At 39.1% G+C, this 26,676-nt stretch overlaps 1 protein-coding gene across 1 annotated transcript in view; it reads left to right on the forward strand.

The window, feature by feature from the left end:
• The window catches only part of KMT2E (lysine methyltransferase 2E (inactive)), a 121,506-nt gene extending 95,528 nt beyond the window's left edge, over window positions 1–25,978 (forward strand). The window contains exons 19-27 of the mRNA XM_065421947.1: window positions 1,844–2,098; window positions 2,339–2,483; window positions 3,388–3,641; window positions 4,548–4,604; window positions 7,429–7,992; window positions 13,802–14,100; window positions 21,914–22,002; window positions 22,361–22,452; window positions 23,730–25,978. Coding sequence (XP_065278019.1) covers window positions 1,844–2,098; window positions 2,339–2,483; window positions 3,388–3,641; window positions 4,548–4,604; window positions 7,429–7,992; window positions 13,802–14,100; window positions 21,914–22,002; window positions 22,361–22,452; window positions 23,730–25,235 — 3,261 coding nt within the window. The 3' untranslated portion in view covers window positions 25,236–25,978. The remainder of the gene's footprint in view (window positions 1–1,843; window positions 2,099–2,338; window positions 2,484–3,387; window positions 3,642–4,547; window positions 4,605–7,428; window positions 7,993–13,801; window positions 14,101–21,913; window positions 22,003–22,360; window positions 22,453–23,729) is intronic.
• Window positions 25,979–26,676: the final 698 nt, after the last annotated feature.

The raw sequence follows: 26,676 nt of genomic DNA on the forward strand, positions 1-26,676 counted from the left end.
AATGACCTTTCAATTAAATGGACATGTTTAAACATATTTTTTCAAGTATTGACTTTCTGACAAATTTTTTTTGGCAAAGTGAAAGTTTGGTTTTGTCAGGTTTTTGGGGGTGGAATAATTTCCCAACCAGCTCTATCAATACTTTTTCACTAATTCATTTCAAGCTTGGTGCAACAGCCTCTGCAGATACTGCTTTCAAGCAATATTTTGAAGTAAAGAGATTTTGCCATATTTTTGCCATAGCTTTCTTTACTATGGTTTACCACTTTACAGACTTAGAGATACAGGTTGGAGTACAAAATGCAACTTTTGGAAGTTATTGAAAAGAGTGATGTACATATTGGAATTCAGCCTTCTTGCTTCCTGTTTCCTGTGATTGGAGCTAAATCCCCTTGTAGGACTTAGTGTCTTTTGCAGTTCTATATAAGTGGAGAAGCCATTTTGGAGAAAGCGCCATTAGTGGTATATTTTGTTGGGGGGGGGGATTGGGAGGAGGGGAATATATTCAAAGCAGAACAGTGAAAATAAATTAAGCTGAAGACAGGATACTAACAAAATCTGATCATGAAGATCTGTACACGTTAAAGTATTATATTGATTTAAATAAAAGCATTTTCCCATGCTTAGTGGCTTAGAGTGCCAGGGGTTAGTTTTGAAATATACTCTGGAATCAAAATATGTACGGTCCTAGGAACATTCAACCTATACTACTTCACAGCAGATACTATTATTTATATTATTGTTGTGCCTATGGGCCCCAGTCATGGACCATGACCTCATTATACCAGATGCTGTACAAACAGGGGGGAAAAAGTACAATTTGAATTTAACAAAGTATCTGGCATAAAATTATTCAAGAATATTAATGAAAGAACCAGCACCATGGTCCTAGTTCAAAATCATGTAAATAATAGTTTAGCAGTATTTAACATCTAGATCTTTTTGTATTGAATTATTTCACCAGTTACCAAAATTATGCATTTTATTATGATAATCTTTGGCCTTTTAGGTGGCCTCATGAGTTTGCACATGTATGTAATTGTGCTGATGTTGTAATGGAATACAAACTCAGTGTTGTTAGATGGGATGGGAGGATAATAGAGTAAATGAAGAACCAATTTCCAAATTTTGATGAAATGTAAATTGAACATTTGAAGTTACCATCAGTAGAAAGGTTTCAGAGTGGTAGCCGTGTTAGTCTGTATCAGCAAAAACAACGAGGAGTCCTTGTGGCACCTTAGAGACTAACAAGTTTATTTGGGCATAAGCTAAAACCCACTTCATCAGATGCATGGAGTGGAAAATAACATAGGCAGGTATAAATACACAGCACATGAAAAGATGGGAGTTGCCTTACCATCAGTAGAAAGACAGCTTTATGGTTAGCCTAAAATAACAATGTGATTTAGTCTCACTCCAGGCTATCTGTTTGCTGGATGATAAATTAATGAAGCTTTATATACTATTAACATAATCTGCTGAAAAAGCAAACCACACCCAACACTTTAACATGTAAAAAAGACACTCCAACATGAACTGATAGTGTGGCTTATAAAAAAAGAACCATCTCAAGGATGGTAAGAAACATACAAGCTAGCTAGAATTTTAGGGGGAGTGAAGAAAATTATCAGTGAGAAATTGCAAGCTGATCTATATGTTAGATGTTAAAGTTTTGTAAGTTTATAGTCCAGAAAACTAGATATCCATATATTGTATGAACCAAAAAGCATATATGATTTATCAAATGCAGAAGGGTTGAGATACTAAACCATTCTTTAAGCAGCATTTTGCAATTTCTTATGTATAACTTTATAAGCATTGACATTTTCCCCTTTTTCTCTAGCACTTGGTCAGTGAATGGTTAAGTGAGAAGAATGAGAAGACAGGAAAGCCTATAGACAGCATTTCAGAAAGGCCTCTGCGTATAACTACAGACCCTGAAGTTCTGGCTACACAACTGAATTCTTTACCAGGTCTCACTTACAGTCCACATGTATATTCTACTCCTAAGCACTATATTCGTTTTACTTCACCATTCCTTTCAGAAAAAAGGAGGAGAAAAGAACCCATGGAAAACATTACTGGCTCTTGCAAGAAGGTAATGAATCCTTTGACTTAACCTGGCTTTAAAACGAAAGGCAAATTGCTTGTTTCTGTGGGTTTTCTTTTTCCCCCCAACTCCCTCTTATTTAATCTCAATTCTTGTTTGTAAGCATGAATCCTGTGTTGGAACTTGAAGTGTTTGGAACTGCTCTACCATCTGTAGCATGTTCAGAACTAGTTTCAATTAGAAATGAAATTACATCTAATTTTTGAAAGTTCTTTCTTTTTATGACAGCGTTGGTTGAAGCAAGCTTTGGAAGAAGAAAACTCAACAGTGATAGACAGATTTAATTCTCCATCTCAAGAAAGATCTAGAAGTCCTGTGATCAATGGTGAAAATAAAAGTCCATTATTATTGAATGACAGCTGTTCCTTACCAGGTGAAGTTTTTAACACCTAAATATTATAAGACTTCTTAATCTTTTGAAGTGGCTTAATATTTTTTAAATTACTGAGGAACATGGTTTTCAAACTATAAACGCCCCATATAAACAACAAATATTCTAGTGGATAGTGTAGGAAAATCCTCCTTAATATGGAGTATTATTCACTCTTTTCTTTGTTCTTGTCACATTAGAACACTTGAAATATGGGATGAAAATAATTGTGGTATACTATAGTTTGTTATTCCAGCTAGTGTAAATTGACACATATCTATGGATACTTTTTAATCTTTAGAATTTTAAGGGTTTCACTGAGAGAAAATATGGTTTAGAGGAAGTATTTCATATTGATCTGCTCAGACTTACTCTTCAGGTGATAGACCCATTCCTGCAGTCCTTGTATTATCCAAAATTCCAATTAATTTCAATGGGAGTTGCTTGCACAAAAAATTAACAGAAAAATTACCTAGTCTTAAAATTATTTATTTAATATAAAATGAGAATGTGGTGAAACTAAGGAACCTTGGCATGTGAAGTCTGTGAAATGTTATAAACATGTTGATAGTTTTCATTTTTGAGCTGAAGAATTTTCATGATGTAATAACTGATGTGTTTTTGTATCTTTGGTAATTTATAATGTTTTTCCATCATTTTAGTTAACATTGAAAATTTCAGTTCTTAAAGTCTGTGCTGCCTTCAGTAATTTGTTAGGATTGTAGTTGACTTTTCACGTTTAACACTTTTCATGAGAGGCATTTCTTTAATTTGACTGGCTGACTGATTTAATGTGTTATATTTATAGCTTTATTGCATGCCCAAGTCTTTACAAAATGAGGAAGAATGACTATCAGATCAGCAAAATATTGTTTCCTAGTCTTTCTTTTTTCTATTTAACATATAGATCTAACAACACCACTAAAAAAACGAAGATTCTATCAGTTGTTGGATTCTGCTTATTCAGAAACCTCCACACCTACTCCTTCTCCATATGCCACGCCAACTCATGCTGATACCACTGCCACAGACCCATCATTGTTTGCTACTCCTCCTAGGATAAAAGCAGAAGATGAAACTTGTAGGAATGGATATAAACCCATATATTCACCAGTTACCCCCGTGACTCCATGTATACATGGAAATGCCATGCACTTTGAGGTGAGATTTTCAGATGAACATGAATATTTACTCTCTCTCCCCCTCCCCCCAACATCTTTATAAATAAGACATTTTCTGATTACTGTCTTGTTTTGCACTTAAAACTCATTAGCCAGTTGCTTTAAGCACCAAGATTATCAGACTTGGTTTCTATTCGTGGAACATAAGGTCTTGTTTACATGGAACAGCAAAGTGCACCAGAGGGGTGTGATTTTGCTCCAACATGTTGCGCTCTGACTGCCCCATGTAGTTCCTGCTGGCATACTCTAAAAGGTACCTCGTTTGGGTTTTTAGAGTGTGCCAGCAGAGTCTACAAGGGGCAGTTAGAGTGCAACACATTACCTTTATAAGACCTTTATAAATCACATCCCTCTGGCATGATTTACCAGTGCCATGTAGATAAACCCCAAATTGCTCATGAAGACTACACTGTAAGTTACTATTAAAGGCCCTGGTTCAGCAATCAGAACCATCTGGGTGAATTCTTATGCTTGTATTGAGCCCCATTGACTTCAGTGGATCTTCTCTGGGCACATCCACTTGCACAAATCTTATTGCAAAATCAGGGCCTAAAAATTGTACTGTTACCAACAAGATCTAGATGTTATTAGTTTACTTTCAAAATCTGAAAAGAATGAAGGGTCAACAATATTGAAGCAGAGATGTGCTTTTCTATATTTTTCATTGTAATATATAATTAATAGCCTGTTAACTTTCGTATGTTGTGGTTATTGTCAACAAGAGTTACTGAACAGTTGCTTTTATGCCATTAAATTGAAACAGAACCACTTCTTACACTAATTTGAAGAATGGAAACTTAAGTTGTTTCATTCTTATTTCTCATATTTCTTTGTCACCCTATGTTAAGATTGAACTTGAATCTTACTAATTTTCTTATTTGTGCAGAATATTTCCTCACCTGACAGTTCCCCAGAAATTAAGAGGCGAGCTTACAGTCAAGAGGTAAGAATCTTTGTGAGAAACTGTAGAAAAGGCTGCTGATTCATCTGTACATCTTCATTAGCAGAAAAATCTCGTTTTGCAAGACTAATAGTAAACAAACCAAAATTAGTCAATTGGTGAAAATGTGGCAAATAATTTTTCTTTGAGCTCAGTTTGTCCACTTCTGCACTACACATTCCCCATTTTTCTCTTTATGTATCCCTTCCCCTTCCTTGTTATCTGCTCCCCCTTCTTCATCCTTTTCCCATCCTTCCATATTTTCCCACTTCCCTTCCATTTGCTCTTCCTTTCTTTGTCCCATTTAGAGCTTAGATTCTCTGTAGACTACAGGCACTAGAAGGCAACATGATCCATACATTTGAGAATATATAAATGAAATTTCTTCCAGAAGACAATCATAAACAGTGCATTATTCTGTAGATTACCAGCAACAAAATTTAAGAGTTAAAGTTGGTGAAATAATTAACTACAGTGTTACTATTAAAAAAATTCCAAAACCCTAAGCACTGAAATGTCTAGAAATGATCACTAAAAGTTATTTATACATACTTCTAATACTGTTATGTCTTACACATTCAGCTAAAGGCAGGCAGTTCTTGAGAAATTCACCTTGTATATTCTAATGGGAGTCCTAAGAATGACTTAAAATATACCCCTGAATGTGTGGGGAAAAATTATTCATTGATGCATGTTGTTGTTAAGTACATCTTGTAGGTTAGAATTAACATGGTTGTCGAATTTTCATGTCAGTTGAATATATGAACTGTAAAGCTCATTTAAATGAGTACTTCATATTTTTAACTGATTATTTTTAGATACAGGGCTTGTTTAGTTTTCACATAAGGTGGTATTATGTGTCTGACTTAAGGTTTAATTTACTAGCCTACTATGATGCCTAGAAAGGCATTTCTCTCCTGAAAACGTTTAGAATGTCAGTGGTAGTAGGCAGGCCCACAGATAGCAATTCCAGGCCCCAGGGCAGAACAATCGGTGGCCTCCCTAGAAAGGGATGGCTGGGGTTTATGACACTACTTTTTATCCTATTGATAACACATTAGAACCCACTATGCATAAGTTGTGGCGTTGCTTCAACTTTTTTTTTCTTCCAGTTACAGTATCAGTATTAAACAAATTGTGAGCCTAAATATAAGATGTAAAATTTGTTATTTTGAATTATATATTTAAATTAAATAAATACATTATGGAATGAAATTAATTAATATATTAAACATTTAACAAAGCACAAAGAAAACACCTAAAGTATCAAGCAGGGCTGGCTTTAGGCACCGCGGGGCCCGATTCGAAGGAGCTGCCGCCAAAGTCCCGCCACTATCTTCGGCAGCAGCTCAATCGGAGAATCGTCTGAATCGCCCTAAAGCCAGCCCTGGTATCAAGTAGGCTAATTAAACACCTAATTGTGATTCATGTGTAAAAGACAAGGAAAAAACTGATATACAAGATGTAACTGAATATGACCAACAAAGTTAAAATATACAATACAGTACTTGCGCTACTGGTGCTGTGGGACATCATCACCCAGAGCAATAAGGAGACAGCAGGCATGGTGTGCCAAATCTACCGGGAGATCTCCGAGGAGGCAACCAGGGGTGAAGGCCGAGGGAAAACCTGCACCTTATTCCCTGGCTGAGTGGTAGAGGTGGCCCCTCATCCTGCACTCGTGATAGCAGTTCATGAGCCAGTGCTAGCAGCAGCGAAGGGGGGAACTTAGGATGGCTGAACTGGCTGACTTGTGTTTGGCAAGGAGCTGCAGCTTTGGGGGAGGAAATCTGGTAGCACAGAGGGACCTTGTTCCTCTTCAGAGTCTCCCTGTCCAGATGAGCAGGGTGCAGCAGTGCTCTGGCAAATTGTTAATGTCACAATGAGGGATGGCACTCTGTACAGAGTAGCAGCAGCAGAAAAACCAGATTTCTTTTTTTTTAATCTTCTTTATGTTTTTAATAAAAATTAACTATCCCATCTACTTGGGCCCTTTTAAATCACCAGGACCCAGCGCAGTTGACCCCCCACCCCCACCTCCCTGTTGGCGGGCCTGGTAGTAGGGAACCCTCTTGCACTTGTTAGGTGAAGCACTATTTGGAAAGGAGCCTGCCATATGTGATTTAAGCTCTTTAGGACCAGGAACCCTGCTTCTGTTGAGATTTCTTTCTATCGTAAGAGCTGACATCTTAAAATTTAACACCAGTACACCTCTACCTCGATATAACGCTGTCCTCGGGAGCCAAAAAATCTTAACGCGTTATAGGTGAAACCGCGTTATACTGAACTTGCTTTGATCCACCAGAGTGCGCAGCCCCGCCCCCCCCGGAGCACTGCTTTACCGCATTATATCCGAATTTGTGTTATATCAGGTCGCGTTATATCGAAGTAGCGGTGTATTTTAACATTGCAAACAAATTCAGAAATCTTTATTTGATTAAAATGTTATATCTATCAACATATGTAGCAAAAGTAGAAACATGATAATTTTTTTTTTTTAACTAGCCTGTCCATGAGATTGTTTCTTTCTCTTCCTAAATGTTCATGTGTTAAGGTGGCAGTAAGGAAGGCATTTAAAAAAAAAAAAAGGGGGGGGGGCATCATTTTGAACGTGTCTCTTAAATGTGCCCTCTGAGAGTAAATGGTCTAATTCTGATTAAAAACATTTGTTTCTATAACTAAAAGGGATTTAATTCTGCTTTAAGGATGCAGTCACTAGTGAAGCCTCAATTATATTACATGTAATAGTATAAGAAGAAAAGTTACCTTGTGGAAAAAATAGTCCAATATCTACTATATACTCTTTTTTTTTTTTTTTTTCATGCAGGGATATGACAGATCATCCACAATTCTAGCACTAAATTCTTTCAGAAATTCCAGTCTGACAGAAATGGGCCTGCAAGAAATAAAGACTATTGGATATTCTAGTCCAAGGAATAGGACCGATGTCACCAGGCAGTGCACTGGAGAAAAGGAATCTGTATCAGACCTTCAGTTGGGACTCGAAGTTGAGCAAAGTACACTGCATAAAAACTTGGAAGCCCCCTCACATGATAGGACTGATTCTAACAGCCAACTAGAAACTGCTCAGTGTGGTCGGGGTACAATTTATTCTACATGGGTAAAAAGCCCAGACAGGACAGGTGTAAATTTTTCAATGAATTCTAATTTGAGGGACTTGACACCTTCACATCAGTTGGAAGTAGGAGGTGGATTCAGAATAAGTGAGTCAAAGTGCCTGATTCAAGATGATGCAAGAGGCATGTTTATGGAAGCATCTGTTTTTTGTACTTCAGAAGATGGAATTGCATCTGGCTTTGGAAGGACTGTCAATAACGACATCTTGATGGATGGAAATTGCACACCCCAGAATCCTCCACAAAAGAAAAAGGTTACAACTTTAAGCATCATTCATGATTTATTTTATATAGTCCAGTACATGCATAACTGTTATGAGAAAAATAATTAATAAAAACAAATTTATTATCGATCAGTTTTTACAGGTATTACAATGCAGATATTATTTTCATTATATGATTAACAGATTACCTTTTTAAAAAGGAACTTCTAATTTTCATACCTGAAAATCAATATACCTGCTTATATCCCAAAATATCACAATACTATAGTTGAAGGGATTCTGTCAGCTTAAAAATCATATGTTGCAAACAAACAGAAACCCCCGTTGCAAACAAACAGAAACTCACAGTATTAGTTTATTAAAACAGACTTTTAAAAATCCAGTTTACATTTCACTACTTAATTTGTTGGTTCTCAGCTTGGACAATGAAAATCAATTGACACCAATCAGTTTTACTTTAAGGCTTTTGGTGCTGCAGTTACTTCCGGGGAAACTTTAATTCATGGAAACCGTTCTGTTGGTTTTAGATTTTGTAAAAATTGTACATTTAGAAAATTCAGCTTTTGAGCTAAATTTTAAATTGACATTAACCAAAACTACTTCTTTTTAAATTATAAAGAATATTTAAATGAAATAGTTACAGTACATTTAGGGTATGTATGGCTATAGGCCTATTTATAACTGTCAGCCATTACCAGCACTAAAAGTTCTCCTGCGTAATGTCTTCGGTAGATGTTACTGTGTTGAGTTATACTCCTCCTCTCTCCTTACAGAATGGGGAACAGGAACACTGGGGATGATGGTGTCTCTCACCTGGCAACCTGCCAGAAGTTCTGCCCCCATAGTCAGTAGCTGTTCTAGATTTTCTCTTCCTTTTTTCAAACTTTTTGTGGCAGTAATGAACAGGGTTTTTCCTGCTTTTCTCTGTTCCTCTTCTTTTACCCCCTCCAACATGGCAGATCAGCTCAGGAAAAGGAAATTCGAGTCCAGGCTGTGCTCAGATTGCGAGATACATCTGCAGCTAGATACTGAAGGCGAGCTGTGTTACTCTGACATTGATAGGCATGGTTGTTCCCAGTCATGTCACTACAGCCCTTTTTCCTTCCAAGGCACCTTGAAGATGAAGGGAAGGAACCTGATCTCAGCTGAAGCCAAATAGCTATAAACTCTTGCAACTACTCTGCCATTCATCCTCATCTGATGCTTAAGTGAGCCTCATTGTCTTTAAATCCAGGCATAGCCAGCTACGCAACAAAGGGATTTCTCTACTCCATCCACAGTCCTAAAATCAGTGTTTACATCTTTAAAAAAGTATGCTGATTTCCTACCCCCTCCTCTCACTGATGAGGAATGTTCTCAAAAGCACACTAGTGTAAGGTTTGTCTACCATATCAGTTACTCAACTTCTGATGAGAAAGAAAATGTAGTTTCACACGAGAAATTTCCAAAAAAAGCAGACAAAATTGCAATCCCTGTCTCTCTCCCACCAAAGCTAAGAAATCAGAGGAGGACTAAAAAGTCCAAAGAGCACAAAATCAAAGAAACATCAGATTTCTTTATTCTTCCTTCTGTATCAAAAAAGAGAGAAATTCGTAAAAACTGAGGAAGAGCATCCTGAGAGAAAATTGCAGGAAAATCTTTTCCTGTCATGAGGAGAAAAGTCATTACCAAACTGGAATGGAGGCATCTAAGACCATTTTGTAGAAGCATACTAATAGGGGTCAAGTTAAGTACCTTACTTCTAAGATCAAAGTAGTTATAGGTGTGTACTTGTTCAATATTATTGTGGCAGCCTAAGAGTTTCCAGACATGGGCAAGAGGCTTATTGTGCTGACTCCAAAATTTTACCAAATGCAGGAACCCAAGGATAGTACACACTGAGGTGGCATCAGCGAAAGACATGGTTTATCCCCTCTGTAGTGGAACTTCTTCCCAAAGGAAAATTAAAAAAAACTAAGACAAGATGTCAAGTCTTAAAGCAGCCAGTTTACAGTGGTTTTATCCATGTGTATTTCATGATATGGTACAATGACCTCCAGACCACAGATTGCACCAGTCTAGAACAAGAAAATCCTTAGATGTTTATCTGGTATCATCTTTAACGGCCACTGTTTCTGTGGATACAGTGCATTTTGTTGCAAAACCTTTGGCCTTCAACACATTGCCAAATGCAATATTTAGCTATACCCTTGAACTGCAAATGACTATTCCAAATGTACAGGTTCTCTAATACCTACCTGGCTTATTGATTGCTGACATGAAGAGTAGAGGTTAGGAGAGATTCTGGCCAATCCAGAAAATGACTTCTACATGGATGATGGAGCTTCTCATCTATTAATTGGTATACAATACTGCTGTCATGTTAGTCAACTGTATCACAACATGGGAATTCAAGGCTTCCTTTTGAAAGGTCAAGAGAGCTAGATTGCCCTCAAATCTAGAAAAATGTATGCTTAATTTCAACTTCAACACCAGTTGAAAGAGAACTCTCAGACTAGAAGACTTGCATAAATTTTGAGGACTCTTCTCTAGAGAGGATGACTGATCAGACTTCACCTCTGACATCATAACTGATGGGATTACAGAATCTGCACTTTACTATTCACAGATTGGGATATGCTTGTATTCCTTGGGCAGTAATCTCTGAATCTTCCTCATGTGTAGATGATACTACACCTAAACAAAACACTCAGTTCCAAATAATGGAAACAGAGCCTAATAATGATGTGTATATATAGAAAGAGATCTTGGTAAGTCTTTCCTTACTGGTATATCTTTCTCCTCCCAAGTTGTTATATGTACATCTCAGATCAGGGCTTGTCCACATGAGTTATTCTGGAGTAATTCCATATGTAGACACTTATTCCAAAATAAGTGTCCACACGTGGAGTTATTTCAGAACAACTATTCTGCTTTAAATTCAAACCATACCTTATTCCATAGTAAGGGTCATGCGTAGACAAGCTCTCAGATCTCTAAATTCACGAGCATCTTCAGAGTAGAGAACTGCTTCGCTGAACAAAGTCTGGATTAATATATTACCTAGGCAAGAGTATGTGTATACTCGGGGACCCTTAAGACTGGCTACTATCATTAACAGAATGTTTGTGAAAGCTCTGGATGCAGATAGAAGACCAAGAGGCCATGTATTGATAGTGTTCATGACCATAGGTGAACCTGAAGAAACAGCTACCACATTCTGGGCTGATGTATTAAATTACACTTTTGTTAGACATATGGAGGGTTCAGTAGTTTGGGTGCTAGAGTGGGATTCACAAGGCCACACTTCAATTCCCTGCTCCACCACAGACTTCCTGTATGACTGTGGGCAAGTCACTTAGTCTGTGCTTCAGTTCCCAGTCTGTAAACTGGGAATATGATTTTCCTACCACACAGGAGTGCTGTGAGGAGAAGCATGTTAAAGATTGAGACACTCATATACTATGGTAATAGAGATGCTGCAACATTATAATGAGTGGTAAGCATAGGGTCTCTGTCCAGAAAAGCAGTTTTCTTATACATGTTGCGATTCCATCAGCTCTAGAACATAATACATTTCTGATTTTTTCTTCCTGATGAAGAATATGGAGTATACCCTCAAGAACTGTTCTTGTTCTGGCACAAGTTATACTGCTCTTACATCAAGGAACTGGGATCTCGTCTGAAGAATCAAATATTTGTTAAATGAAGTATGAAAATGAGAGATGGTGAAAAATTATTTTGGAAAGCAGATCAACTTTGGGGAAGATCACTGGTGCACTACCTACAGGAACCCTCTGGCGTGGTGGAATTGTGCCATATGGGGAGAAAATACTAAGCCCAGTTATGGATAGAGACCATTCCTTTTGTTATCATGCAGAGGACGTTGATGACCTCAAGCTTCTCTACTGCATAATTAGATTCTTCAAAAGTTGAACCATGTCTGTTTAAAGGACTGCTTTAAGCAAATTGAGTATCTGGATTCCGTTTAGTTATTTTATATGAGTGTGGGGATTGGGGAGGGAGTCTTGCCCTGTCTCACTCCCTCCCCAGATAGAATGCATCCTCAGTTTTCATATCCTTTCTAATAGAAAAAATATGAGGCCTTCACCATTGGAACTGTTTGCAAGTCAACTAAATGCTGAGGCCATCCATCTTTTTCAAAATAGAGTGACCTTAATTTCCTTGGATGGGTCATATCACTGGTCAGTCTTTTCTAATTTCCCACCATTTCTCTTAATTTACAAAACAGTAAACACATGAAGAAAGATAAGGCAACACTTACCCTATGTCTACCCTACAGTGTATGTCGCTTAGGGGTGTGAATAAACCACCCCACCGAGCAACATAAGTTACACCAACATAAGTGCCGGTATGGACAGCGCTATGTCAGCGGGAGAGCTTCTGCTGCCACCCTAGCCGCCGCCGCTTGCGGAGGTGGTTTTATTATGGCGATGGGAGAGCGCTCTCCCGTTGGCATAGAGCGTCTTCACCAGACGCAGTGCAGCTGCACCACTGCAGCACTCTATGTGTAGACAAGCCCTAATTCTATTTGTCAGACTTAATGGAGATGTCCATAGTTCAACTACTTCTTCCTCTCTCACAATGACTTAACTGGGAGCTGTTGGTACTCAGTATTTTTGAAAATCAGTTGTGCCCAAATATGGATTCAGGATACTAATTTTAAGCTATTTTTAAAAAAAAAATCTTGGCCATAGGGTGGGTGTCTGTGTGTATGTAGTTGGTCAGACTCTCAACAGTTGTAAATCTGTGTAGCTTCAGTAATTTTATCTTCTTTAGTGGCACTATGCCAATTTATACCAGCTGAGAATTTGCCCCAGTATCTCATGCATTTTCTGTTGTGGCACTTTTGTTCCCTGGGTTTGGGTTTTATGAAGATAAGGCTCAGCACAGGTTGCCAGTAATAGACATGAAGGCATAAAGGGGTTAAACCTAACTTGCACAGAAGACTGATTTCTTAATGAAAAAAAAAAATACTGTCCAGGCCTTAATATTAGTATTTCAGCTTTTTGTTTCAAACCCAGAGGTGCACACTAAGAGCAGCTTTGCACAGATTTTCCTCCTGGAGAGGAGGAAGCATAAAAAGCACTGTCTGTTTAAAAATTAATTGGTTGCTATTATATTTTAAGGAGACTTTCGAAAGTTGCAAATATATATAAAAACTTTAAAAATTTCTTAAGGTACATCATGTTCTTCAGTAATGAAATAAATAATGTATGCTAAATCTTTACCTTTATTATATAATAAAGGGTTAATTGAAAACAAAATGCATGAATTGGAAATAATTCAGATTTCCATAAATTTTTCTTTTAAATAACGACAATCAAATACGGGTGTTACAAATCAAAGATTTGCAACACCTTTATATCAGAACAAACCATCAGCCTGCTGTTTTGTTTTAAATGCAAATGTATTGGGGTAAAACCAGAAAAATAAAATAGTTTAAAATGGCCACCACTATCACATGGTAGCTTGAAGTCCCAGTATTTACAATGCAGTCCACAACAGTACAGCTTCTGCATAGCGGGACCGTCCCACACTCACTGCCCCAGATCCATTTTCCTCGGGTAAGAAATACATGCTTCCTCTCCCTGTACTCCTGTTCTATTCACTAGAAACCAAAGTAAACCATTCTGTAATCTCCAGAAAGGAGTATCATTAGCCCTACTAACTTACCTCCGCTTATATTTTAGAGACAATGCAAGTGATATATCCATTTGAAGTTATTTAAAGAGAACTGCTCTGTAGATTTTATTTTAATTTAATTTTATCAGCAATCAGAAGTTAACTGTTTGTAAAGAAAAATGAGTAAACTTTTCCTCTTATGTTTTTTCCATAGGTGTCTTTATTAGAATACCGAAAGAGACAACGAGAAGCTAGAAAAAGTGGTTCCAAGACTGAGAGCTTTTCTCTGGTTACCGTATCTCCTCATGCTGCTGGTGGAGGAAGTATAAGCAGTAACAATGGTGCTAATGATGGGTATAACAGTGGTGAAAACGGGGAGCAAATTGATAACACTGCTAACCTACCTTTACCATTGCCAGCTACTGTTTATAATACAACTCCAGAAGAAACTGGCAACAACTGTCCAACTAAAGAAGCTTCTTCCAGTGAGAAGAATGAACCAGAAGTTCAATGGTAAGCCATTTAGCACAGGTTGCAAGTTCAGAAAATGTGTTTGTGTTGCCAAATAGACAATTGGAGAAGCAATGTGCTACATTTTTCACTCTAAATTTGTAGTGTGTCTAGGAAATATTACATATGCATTATGTAAAATTGTAAGTACCATGAATTCCTGATAGCAACAGTTTATTTTAGTAACAGATATGGGGGTATTTTATAGAATCGAATTTTGTCAATCTTGTATTTTGTTAGTGTGCTGTGGTTGGATGACTTCGGAGCTAAGGCAATGGGATACCATTTATAAATACATAAATTATACATGTTTGAACAGAATATCTAATCTACATTTACTTCATACAAAATAAGTTTTGGCCAGAAGCCTTGCTTTCAAATGTCTGAACAAATATTTTAATTCTGTTTTCCTTACAATCACAGAGAATAGATTCCTCAGGGAAGTGATTGGAATATGTATACACATTCGGTCCTGTCACTGAAAGTTTGCACGTGGATTATTCAGCACTTAAATATTTTAAAATGCAGTATGGTGAGGAGGTGTGTTAGTAAATAGTCATATTTAGCCGGGGTGAAACAAATCAAAATTTCTTGTTTCTGTGGATTATAAAAGCCTAGATAGGATGGCAGGAGGAAAGGTCAAGATTGTAACTTTCCACATAAAATAGAGTATTTTTTAACTACACTTTTTGGACAGAGCAGCATCCCATCTACAGTAGGGTTCCCAATGTTGCTAGCACAGGTAATAGTGATCTGGTGTTAGCAACAATGGAGAACTTTCGTCACATTTCCCTACTGTAGAGAAGTTCCCCCAAAGCTTCAGCTGACCATGGGCTGAGAAGCTGAGCAGGAAGATCCACCTCTGCTCAGAAGGTACTCAAGCTGCCTCTGTTGAGCAGCAGAATTCTCACAGCTGGACTTCACAAAATTTTAGGCAGGTTTTTAGAGGAGTATTTAAAAATTAACTTTGCAATGGGGGATCATGCATCAGTTAGTATATTAGGATGTAAAGGGATGCATCTGAAGAACCGCAAAGATAAAGCAATCAACCAGCAAAAACTGAAGATACGGGGCGAATGGAAAATTTCTTACCAATAATTTCCTTTCTGCTTGTCCCACAATTCTGGGGTGCTTTCCTCTCTCTACAGCTCATGGAGGCGGATTGATATTTTGACACCATCCGGTCTGGCCCTGCCCCCTCTGCTCCTGCTTGCTGCCAGATGAGTTATTCCCAAGCTATAAAACTTGCATAACACCATTAATAAATATTCCAGAGATAATGAAATAACTATATACATTAGACCAAGGAAGATGGTCATATGGTAACAATTCCACTTAATATCTGACCCTTGACTCCTGAACCATCGAAGGTGGGTAAAATAATGGGAGATGCTGATAGCAGAAATGAAATTATTGGTAAGAAATTTTCCGTTCTGCAGCCTAGTATCTCCAACAATTCAGGACATCTGGGAAGTAGCAAGCAATGAAGAGATGTAGGGAGGGTTATGAAAAAAAAGTTTGGTAGGCAAGAAAGTACCATCCTTTTTGAGAGTTCACTTGAAAGTCTCTGATTTCCGAGCCACTGCATGGAGCACCTTCCTGCTAAAGGAGGCCTCTGCAGAAGATGATAGGTCCACCTTGTAGTGCTTGCTTAATGAAAGTGCTAGCTATAGACCATGTGGCTGCTTCATAGATTTCCAGTGGACATACTCACTTGTTCCAATCATGAGGTTGCTAAGGCTCTCATGGAGCGTGCCATTATCCCTTCTGACACAGGAACCGATGATGATTTGTAGGCTTCCACAATACATTGTCTAAGCCACCTAGTGATGAAGGACTTGGAAGCTCTGAGTCCCTGGCATTTTGGGTGGAAGGGCACGAATAGGGAGTCTAAGCTTTGTGTGGAGTCTGTGTGCTTGAGAGATTTTCAACACTCTTCTGACATCTAAGGTGTGCCACATCTTTTAATTTGGATCTTGTGGTTTTGGACAGAACGAAGAAAGCGCAACCTCTTAGGAAGCGCGGAAGGAGGAATTTACTTAGGAGAAGGGGGGTTTCTGGTGTCATGAACATCATCTTGTCCTCATGTAACATGCAGTAAGGTTCCTGTATAGATAAGGCTGGCAGCTCCGACATTCTCCTGGTGGATGTGACAGCTACTAAGAAACAAGTTGCAATGGATAAATAAAAGGCCGTCTCTCACATCAGACACTCAAAAAGATGGCTTGTCAAGACGCTCAGAACTAGCGAAAGGTCCCATTTTGGGAAGAGTGGCCTGACCACACGTCTGGCTAACCGGACTGCTCCATCTTCCAGGGAGTCTGAGGCTCCTGCACATAGCAGACACCTGAGGTACAATGGTACTGGGCTGAAGGCCTTGATCTATGCCTTCTTAGAGGAAATCCTGAATGGTTAGTATTCCTGGAGTTCTGGGATTTTGCACTTGGCTTTTGTTGAATCTGGACAAGATAGAGAAGCACACTTTTAGCATTTCTACTCTTCTAGATGAAGCAATGTCTTAATGCCTCTGGAGGACAGACCTCTCAGTACCCAGGCTGTTAGCTGAAGCTGTTTTGGGTCCAGGTGAAGAAGAGGACCTTGTGAGAAGATGTCCAATCTCTGCAGAAGCTGGAGTGGGGGCTCCAGTGTCAGCTCTATCAGGTCTGAGAACCCAGGTCTCCTTGGCCAAAAAGGAGTTATCAGTATTACCATTGTCTGTTCTCATTTTCTTTTCTGGACCACCCTCCCCAGTAGTGGAAAGGGTGGAAATGCATAGAGTAGGCCCTGGAGCCAGCTGTGCGATAAGGCATCTGTCCCCATGGTGAAGTATTTTGGCCTCTTTGTGTTTGTATGATCCATGAACAGCTCGGTTGAAGGGGGGCTGAACATCTGGTTCAGACACCAGTCGAAGTTGTTGACCCTACACCTGCTGACCCAGTCTGCCTGCTGGTTCAGGTCCCCTTTAATGTGGAGTGCTCTGAGGAAAAGGAGGAACTGTTCCACCCATCTCATTATTTCCATTGCTTCCATGTGTAGTTCTCTTGTGGTTGTTTAAATATGCGATTGTAGTAGTGTTGCCTGATTGAACCAGGATGTGGTTCACCCTTAGGTTGAGCAGGAACCTTAGGAGAGCTAGCTTGACTGCTCTCAGCTCTAGGTTTATGCTATGAGCCATTTCTTCCTTGCTCCGGGTTTCCTGGGGTGTCTGGGTCTCTAAATGAGCTCCCCAATCCTCCAGAGTGGTCTCAATTGCAAGGACTAAAGGATCTGGAAGGCAGATGGGCAGACATTGCTTTGTGCTGACCACCATTGTAAGGAGTTGATCACCTATGTCAGAACGTGTACATGATCTCTCGTGTTCTGGGGAGTGGTCCTACACCTTTAATATGAAGACTTGAAGACTTCTGTTGCATGATTTGACCATGGAATGATCCCTATCCAGGACACCAGGAGTCCTAGAAGTTGGAAATCTAGTATCTGCAGCTCTAGAGCAAGAAAATTAATTCCTGGATGGAACCAGAGAACTTTTCTTGGCACTGATGATGAAACCATGGGCCTTAAGGAGATTCATTGTCCGAGATGTGGCCCTGTGCACTGCTTACTACACTGGAGCTCTGGTCGTCCAGGAAGGGGGGAAAGGGCAGTTCCCTTCAACCTGAGTCTCACTATTATCACCAACAACATTTTTGTAAAAACCCTGGGGTCTGAGGACAGGCCAAATGGGAGTGTTTGGTACCAATGATGTTTCCTGCCATAGGCAAACCTCAGAAGACTGCAGTGACACTTTATGATGGGGGTATGGAGATATGCTTCTGCTAGAGCTACTGAAGTTAAGAATTCCCCCTAGGACAGGGATAGGGTCTCCATCCAAAACTTATATTCTTATCCACTTGTTTTGAGCCTTTTGAAATGGAGAATAGCTCTGATTCCACCCCCCTTGCACTTCTGTACAATAACAAAGATGGAGTAAGAACCGAGCACCTTTCTTGTGAGGGAACACTTTCTATCACTTCCATATGCAGATGAGATATTTTCTTCTGGATCAGATTGTTTTACGTGGTCATTGAACTGGGTGAGTGGATGAAGAATGGATGTGGTAGAACTTAATATTTTCAGATTCTGATTAATTGTACATTTTAGTATGTTAGAAAATGGTGAATGATATTGGTTATTTACTGGATAATTAACTTTTTGCTCCTTATTTGTGTCAAGCTATATTTGGATTGTAATTGGAGTTTAATTAAACACACAAAACAGCATATAAAATTTATTTTTATTAAACAAAACAACCTTAAATGGTTGGGGTACATCAACTTCATTGTTTTTCCATGAGCTGGCGAGCAAGTTTCCATGGTGTATGGAGTCATAAATATTCATAATTTGAGAACTAAGCCAATCTGAGCTCAGGTAAAAAATAGGAATATGAAACCATTCAGGTGAGCTCAGTGGATGATTTTGATGATATAGATGATGGTGTGTCTGGGACTCAGAGGTCGGGTCCCAACGTCTGTGATGACTTTGCTAGTCTCTCGCACCTAGTAGCACAGCCTCTGGGTCCCCCCCAGGGTCAAGCCCTTAATGCAGCACATGACCTTTTATGCCATATTTATAAAACTTGACCTCAAAAGGCAGACTTTTCACCCCAGATTCATTCTTTATATAGAAAAAAGTTAAGTCAAAGTTTTTGATAGCCTCATGGAGTCAGTATATTTTTATTTAAATGTTTTAAGAGATTATAAGTAGTTTAGGCCTTAACATATTTTGTATTAAACTCATATTTCATTTATAACAGGTTTATTTTTAAAAAGAAAAACTTCTTATAATTTAAATAATTTTAAAAAAATCACTGATTTTTATCCACCCTGGTCAGAGCCATAGGTGGCACTTGGCTAATGAGCTGTAAGCCATGGCTTGGGTTGAGAACCTGATTGAATCCATTGAGGTATCAGCTATAAATGCTTTTGCTAGGGAGACTCTCTTTAAATTGGAGCCAAACTCAGTGTGATCTCTGTCCTTAAGGGCTTTGAGATCTTCCAGCCAGGAAGGAGATGCTCTTGCAAAGCAAGTAGCTGCCAGGGACACTCAGATGGTGACAGAAGAGGCTTCAGAGCCCATCTTTCTATCCATGGGTTCCTTAGGATAGAATTCCCCCACTAGGGAGGATGCTATAGTGCATCATCCTTTGGTATCTCAGCAATACAGCCCTTTGGTTCTTGAACATTATAGAGCCCGAGGTTGCTCTTGTTAACATGTTTGCCCTTATCAGGCTTGTTCCATAAATTCTTCATCACTTCCTTGAAGGAGGAGTGAACGGCTATTGAAGCCTTAGGAGGATTTTGAAAGGTGAGGTTTATTCTCAGGAGTCTGCTCAGGTTTCAGATCCAGACAGCTCACCTTCCTCAGTGGGGAAGGAGGAGGAGGCAGAAGACATTATCTCGTGGATTTTTTGTGCTTTTTCTCTTTTTTTAATCTTTTTAGTGTCTTCTGGAAGTGTAAAAGCTCTGCTGCAGCTTTGGTGAGGCCTTTTGTAACTTGCCTTCCTTAGGGCTTGGAGCCCTCTCGAGAGGTCTGTCTCAGAATCCTCCCCTACTGGGTCCCATTCCCCCTTGGAGGGAGGAATTTTTTGTCAGATTCCACCTGGTTGGCTCAGGAAGCAGTGTTCTGCACGATCCCCTGAGTCGAGTGGGCAGAGTTCTCTTTGCTTTTGGAGCTTCTTCCTGCTCTGCACTCTGGGGTTCCTGGTCCATTTTCCCCCCAGTTGGAGTCGCAGTTGCCTTGACGGGTAGAGGACCTCACTTGTCTGTCCAGCTTGTAGCCCTGGGACCTAATGCAGTTAGGGACAGAAGTCTGGGTGCAACTCACCATCTGCCTGGGAAGCCTACCTTACAGAGCACTACTTGGATTTTACCGAGTGCTTTCTTGGCTGCTGAGCCGGCAAGGAGAGACTGCAGTGGAGGCTCAGGGAGGGTTAACTGACCCAGGCAGCAGGACGAAGAATGACCAGGAGGGAGAACACTGCCTAAGAAAACTGGACAGAAAAGTTAAAATAGGAGAATGAGTGGGAGTAAAAGAAAGCGCTATTGTCTGCTGCTGTGGAGGCAGAGTCTGGCAGCAAGCAGGAACAGAGGGAGTGTTTACCAGATCATGTGGTGCTAAAATACTAATCCACCTCCAAGAGCTGCAGAGATAGCAGAGCAGCCCAGACATCCAGAACTGGGGGAAGATGCTGGGGTGCAGAAATAGAGTGATAGGGGGAAGAGAAAACAGGATAGAAAGAAGTACTAGTCTGAGCACTGGATGCTGCTTAATTTTCTCCCCATTAAGCATTATGAGAGACCTTAAAATATATTTTCAGGACTACCAACCAGGCCTACAGGTTACCTTACAAACCTAGCAAAGCAGACAAATACTGCTTGGTGATGGCAGAAAAAAACACTGCTGACTCCAGAGTTCAGATCCAAGGAACAGGTTTATTTTAGCATAGGTACAAAGTGCCACAGCCTAGTGATCAGTTGAGGTATGTTTGGTCAATGATCTCGCTGAGTATATACAGACAAGGCTATACACAAACAAAGGCAACACCCTTTTATACCCTGCTTTCTATCAACACCCCTCTTCTTTGATTCATTATATAATAATGATTAACAATATTTATGACCAAATGTAAGATTTCACCATACACATTAGGTTCTATTATCTATTTTATCAATAACAGAACCATCAATCTTAAATATTTGACAAGGACTTTCTTTGTTTATCCTGATTATATTTGGAGGGGACATTGTGACCCCTCATTGATAATTCATCCTTGTTCTGCACTCAAATATCAGGGATGTTTCAAGAAGAGAAATGAGGGATACATAGTAAGCCAAAAACAGTGTTTTGCACTCCTTCTCAGAAAATGGTTATTCAAAAGTTTGATGAACCGTACTAAACTAAGTTTAAATTTATATTGATTATGTATTACTAACTAGTATGTGAGATATATAATATATATGATCCATTAAATACACTTAGGCCCTTTCATGTGGTACCTAATGATTAACTCACCTCCTTACAAGACTTAAGAAACCAAATGTTTTTCAGAAGCCAACAAGACCACCGTAGAGTAATGCCATATAGTCATCACTGATAACTTATCAAAACATTTTAGAATGCAGAGGAAGAGTTCCAGTGTTGTCCACTGCCCCTACCAGTGCTTGGCACTGCTCTCAACTCTAGCCCATATGGCTTGGACACTGCCAAAAAAAAAAGACCTGTGCTCATGTAGCACCTTCCAGAACTGCTTTACAAATGACAACGAACTAGTCATTACATCACCCTGTGTGATATTATCTTCTCCATTTTACAAATGGAGAAAGTGAATCACAGAGAACGAGGCCTAAATTTTCAGAAATGCCCAATTTATGTCAGTGGCAGAGCATCCTTCCCTTTCTCATCCATGTAGTTTCTATTGTAAGAAAAAAGATCCCAATCTCTATTCTCTTCATATTAACAGGAATTCTGTTAGAGCTAACTTCCTTTTCTGTTAAGATGAACATGTTGCAGAAATTGTTGAACTTATTCCATATTTGAAGTGAGAGAATCTACTAAAACGAACTGCCTAATTAACTGATTACATTGATGTAGATAGGAACATCCTTTGTCTTTTGTGTATACTGTCTATACAAGAACAAGTGAGTTTGCTACACAGTATTCTTGCCCAAACACAGCTGTTCTCTTGCCCTATATTTGAGTTTAAATTATATACATCTGACATGTGAATTGTGGAATTAGACCTCTTTAATGTAAAGAATATTTTGTTTGTTTTTTAAAGGACTGCTTCAACTTCAGTGGAACAAGTGAGGGAGCGAAGTTATCAAAGAGCTTTACTTCTCAGTGATCATAGGAAAGACAAGGACAGTGGTAAGTTGGCTTACTATCAGTCCAGAAAATGGATTCATTGAACTAATCCACATAATAGTTCTTAGCAATTTTAATATTATGTTTGGATCTGCTTCATCTGTAGGGTGAGAATCACCTTGTAGTCCATACTCACCATCTCATTCAAATATCATTCCTCAGTTGCAACTTAAGGGTCCTTTATTTCACTGAACTAATGGAAGGTCAGTAAGCAGATGACCTCGTATCATGCTTGCAGTGTTGAATCGTTTCACTTAGAACTTGAAAAATAGTTCTTTAGAGTTGAATGTAAACTGTTTAGTAGTGTTTACAAAAGTCTTGTTTATCAAATTGCTACATTTTACTGTGTTTTTGTTTGTAGACCCTGATCCTGAAAATCCAGAGTCCACAACTGAATGTCCGTCCCCAGATACTTCTCAAAAGACTTGCAAGAGTCCTTCAAAAGCAAGCAAGGTAATACTGTGTGTGCGTGTGCGCACAAATAAGATGCACGCAGCACCGATATGTAGTTTGATTAGATTAGTATGTATAGGTATGTAGTACATTTGGGAATGCCTTTCTTGATTGTTCGAAGTGCTTTTCACTTAGGTAGTTGTCAAGAACTTTTTTCTTTTACCTAATATACATCTGTGTTGAATATGAGTGGCAATAACTCTAGCCAAATCTCAACCATGTAATATGCCACATAAGACATTTTTCATCTAATCCAAGTAAAAAGTTGCCATTGCTTTCATTCATGATAGGAATTCTCAATTGCAAAGGACTTGCCCACACCAACAAGCACATTTAAGATCCTTATACCTTAGCATAGCACAAGTGGTATTGTTTGGAATTATCGGAAAATCTTGATAAAGAATAACCAGACTGATTCATCTGTTTTTTATCCTAATTCTCTGGAGTATGAACAGATAAAATCTATGCAATTATTATAGATCACAGGCTTACTGGAATATTTTGGCTATGTCTCAGTTCAGTTAAAATTTGGTATGTGTTATGTTGAATGGTAGTGACCAAAGTCCAATTGCAGTGATTTTTTTTGGGAGACAAATTGTTTTAATGGTTTTGCATTTTGATTTAAAAAACAAAATAGATCACTATATAATTTTACAAGGAATCTGAACTCTAATCTACATGCTCAAATTCATACTGAAAATAAAGTGTCAAATTTTTAATAGTGAGGGTAATTAACACTGATAGGAAGAAAGCTGTGTAGTAGCTACTGGCATAATATTAAATGGAGGAATTCAGGTTGTAATGTTCAGTCAGTTTGTTCACATTATCCCAGTTTTAAGATTTGAAGTTTGATGTGAAACCTGTAAATTATTCTGTATAGAACTTGAAGTAAATCCCTTAGTAGCAGCAGTCCAGGGCTTTTATAAATAACATAGATTGTAAGATATTTCAAGTAGTGACGTCTTCTCGGGTGTTTTTTGTTTTTAAACCTGGGACGCTTTGTATGCTGTATAAATAATAAGCTTCAATGCATTTTGGTAACACTTCATCATGAGGATAATGCTACCATTAAGAAAGCTTAGACTTCCAACTGTATCTATCTTCTTTTTCAAATAATGAACATACATCCTGTGCACCTGCCAAAGGAAAACAAAATCTTTTTGATTTCTAAAACACTTACTTGGTGAAAGTTATTTTTAAGAAACAGTGGTTTTAATATTTTAAAATGTTTTGAAGTAAAGTTACACTGACTTTGTTCTTTCTCTTCATCTATCTAGCCTTCTTCACCTGGTCCTGTAGTTTCAGCGCAGTCAAGTGGGAGAACACCCACAAAACCAGATTCTCACTGGGAAACTGCAGTTAATACTCCAGAGGCTGAGAATGTGAATCATCCAAAATCTGAGCTGCAACAAAAACAACTGACAAATAATGTCCAAGTACTTTCAAAAACTCACCCATCTCCGTCGCATTTGCGTAGTTCAACAGAGCAACTTTCCCATTCACAAAAGCTGCCTTCTGCACCTTTGAAACTGCACTGTCCCCCTTCACCTCATGTAGAAAATCCTCCAAAATCATCTACTCCTCACACACCTGTACAGCATGGTTATCTTTCACCAAAGCCTCACTCACAACAGTTAGGATCTCCGTACAGACCTCATCATCCACAGTCACCTCAAGTTGGAACACCTCAGAGAGAAACACACAGAAGTTTTTATCCAGCAGCACAGAACCTTCAGCCTGGTAGTCAGCAGCAGGCTAGTGGACATTTGTTCACCCAGGCACCTTCAGGACAATCTTCAGCAACTTATAGTCAGTTTAACCAACAAAATTTGAACAGCAGTGCACCACCCCCCCCTCCTCCCCCACCCCCTTCTTCTTCGACTTACTATCAAAACCAGCAGCCCTCCGGAAACTTTCAGAGTTATAGTCAGTTAAAGGGTAGCATACCCCAACAAACTGTTTTCTCTTCTGGACCAAATCAAGCACTTCCTGGCACTACGGGCCAGCAAGCAGTTCCAGGACACCATGTAACTGCAGGGCATTTTTTGCCATCTCAGAACCCCAGTATTCATCATCAGGCTTCAGCCTCTGCTGTTCCTCCTCCTCCTCCACCACCACCTGCTCCAGGACCTCATCTTGTACAGCAGCAAAGTTCCCATCAGCAGCATTCTGTAGCACACGTAGTAGGTCCAGTTCATGCCGTGGCAGTAGCCCCTGGATCACACATTCATTCTCAAGCTGCTGGTCACCATTTGCCACCACCACCTCCACCCCCAGGTCCTCTACCCCATCATCAACCTCCTCATTCCACAACAGGACATCAAGGTCTGCAAGCACAACACCAGCATGTAGTAAATTCAGCTCCTCCACCCCCGCCGCCTCCACCTTCCAATGTTTTAGGCTCTGGGCATCACCCAGCATCAGCACAAGGGTTACACCATCCATCACATCAAGGACCCCCACATTTTCCTTCAAGTGCTCATTCAAGTGTATCTTCCTATTCATCACAAGCCCCACATCATACAACCTTGGGACCTGGACCTCAACATCAGCCTGCTGGAACAGGACCTCACTGTCAAGGTCCTCATATCCAACCTCAAGGACCAAACAGTATTCCAACACCTACAGCTTCAGGGTTCTGTCCTCATCCTGGCTCTGTAACCCTTCCTCATGGGGTGCAAGGACCTCAGCAGGCATCTCCAGTGCCTGGACAAATTCCTATTCACAGAGCACAGGTGCCACCAACTTTTCAAAATAATTACCATGGTTCAGGGTGGCATTAAAATGGGACCCTTGCTCCTAAACATTTTAAAAATGTTTCTGTAAGATAAACTGTGTATATTTCATATGTACCTGTTCAAGGTACTTTTTAAAGCTTGTACATGATACTTTGTATAAAAGCAAACACCAGTGCTCTTTCATTGTATTCTTTCCATTTTTTTGCTTTTTTAAAATTCCTGAAAATGTGCTGTTCAGCCAGTATTAGGTATTTCTTTTTATTTTGTAAGTGAACATTCCAGCAGTTTTTTCTGGCAGTAGATTTGATGCTGCATAATCTTTAAATTTTATTGTTGCAGTTAAATTCATTTAGTGAATGTTTTCTATATTACTTTTTATACATATGTAATTAAATAAGTACACTGATAGAGATGGCACGAATAGGTTTTTCATTTTCTTCTGTCAACAGTTCTTTGTGTGCATATAGCTAGAAAACAATGCAATACAGATTTTTATAGTTTGGTGTGGACAAGACTTTTGTTTCATCAGTTATTTGCAGAAATGTAATTTAATGTATAGATTGTTTCTAATATCTGACAACTGCTGTAAATACTATTTCTTTTGCGTGTAAAATTGCTTAAGGCTTCTTTCATTTGATATAGTACTGTACATAATGACAAGTCTCTTTTGCAAAAATGTGTGATCTTTGTGGAAGTAGTACAGTATATGATCTTTAATTTTTTAATATACTGTCACATTGCAGCACTGGTTGGGCATTTTAATTCATGTTAATAAATCACAATTATGTCAGTTTTAACACACTGTCCTGAGAGTTGTGTATTTAAGGAAAAATAAGGTTATAAGTGACTATGTGTCCAGCTATTTAAAAATCTGCCAGGCTTGTGAGTGCTATAATTAGAAGTGATGGCAGTAATTTATTTCCTCTTCAAAAATAATCTGTGTTCCCATTTTGTGGATATTTTATTCCTCCTGCATGAAAAACTGACTGAGGAAAGCTGACCAATTGCCTATTCCATCTGTGAAGCTGTCCATTAAAGCAGAGGTTCTCAAACTGGGGGGACGTGAGAAGCTTTACAGGGCGGGTGGGGAACTTACTGTGCACATTCAGAGCTGAGAGCAGCAGCTGCTGGTTGGGCACGCAGCAACACTGCCAGCAGCAGTGCAGAAGTAAGGGTGACAATACATGCCACTCTTAATTCTGTGCTGCCTTCACAGCTACCAGGTGCCAGCCAGCAACTGCTCTCTGGCTGCCCAGCTCTGAAGGTGGGAGATGTAAACGACTACAGACACAAAGAAGAGGGGGCAACAATGAAATAAGTTTGAGAACCACTGCATTAAAGGTTAGTGTGTTCTTTTCCTGCTAATCTTAGTGATTAGAGATGAGGAAAAACTACTTGGAATATCAGTGTAGTGTCAGTTTACTGAAACATGTTACATTATACAAAACTAATCCACACAGTTTATGCATTGTACATGATAAATATT

The sequence above is a fragment of the Emys orbicularis genome, chromosome 1 (assembly GCF_028017835.1).
Source record: "Emys orbicularis isolate rEmyOrb1 chromosome 1, rEmyOrb1.hap1, whole genome shotgun sequence".
In the NCBI taxonomy this organism is placed as follows: Eukaryota; Metazoa; Chordata; order Testudines; family Emydidae; genus Emys; species Emys orbicularis.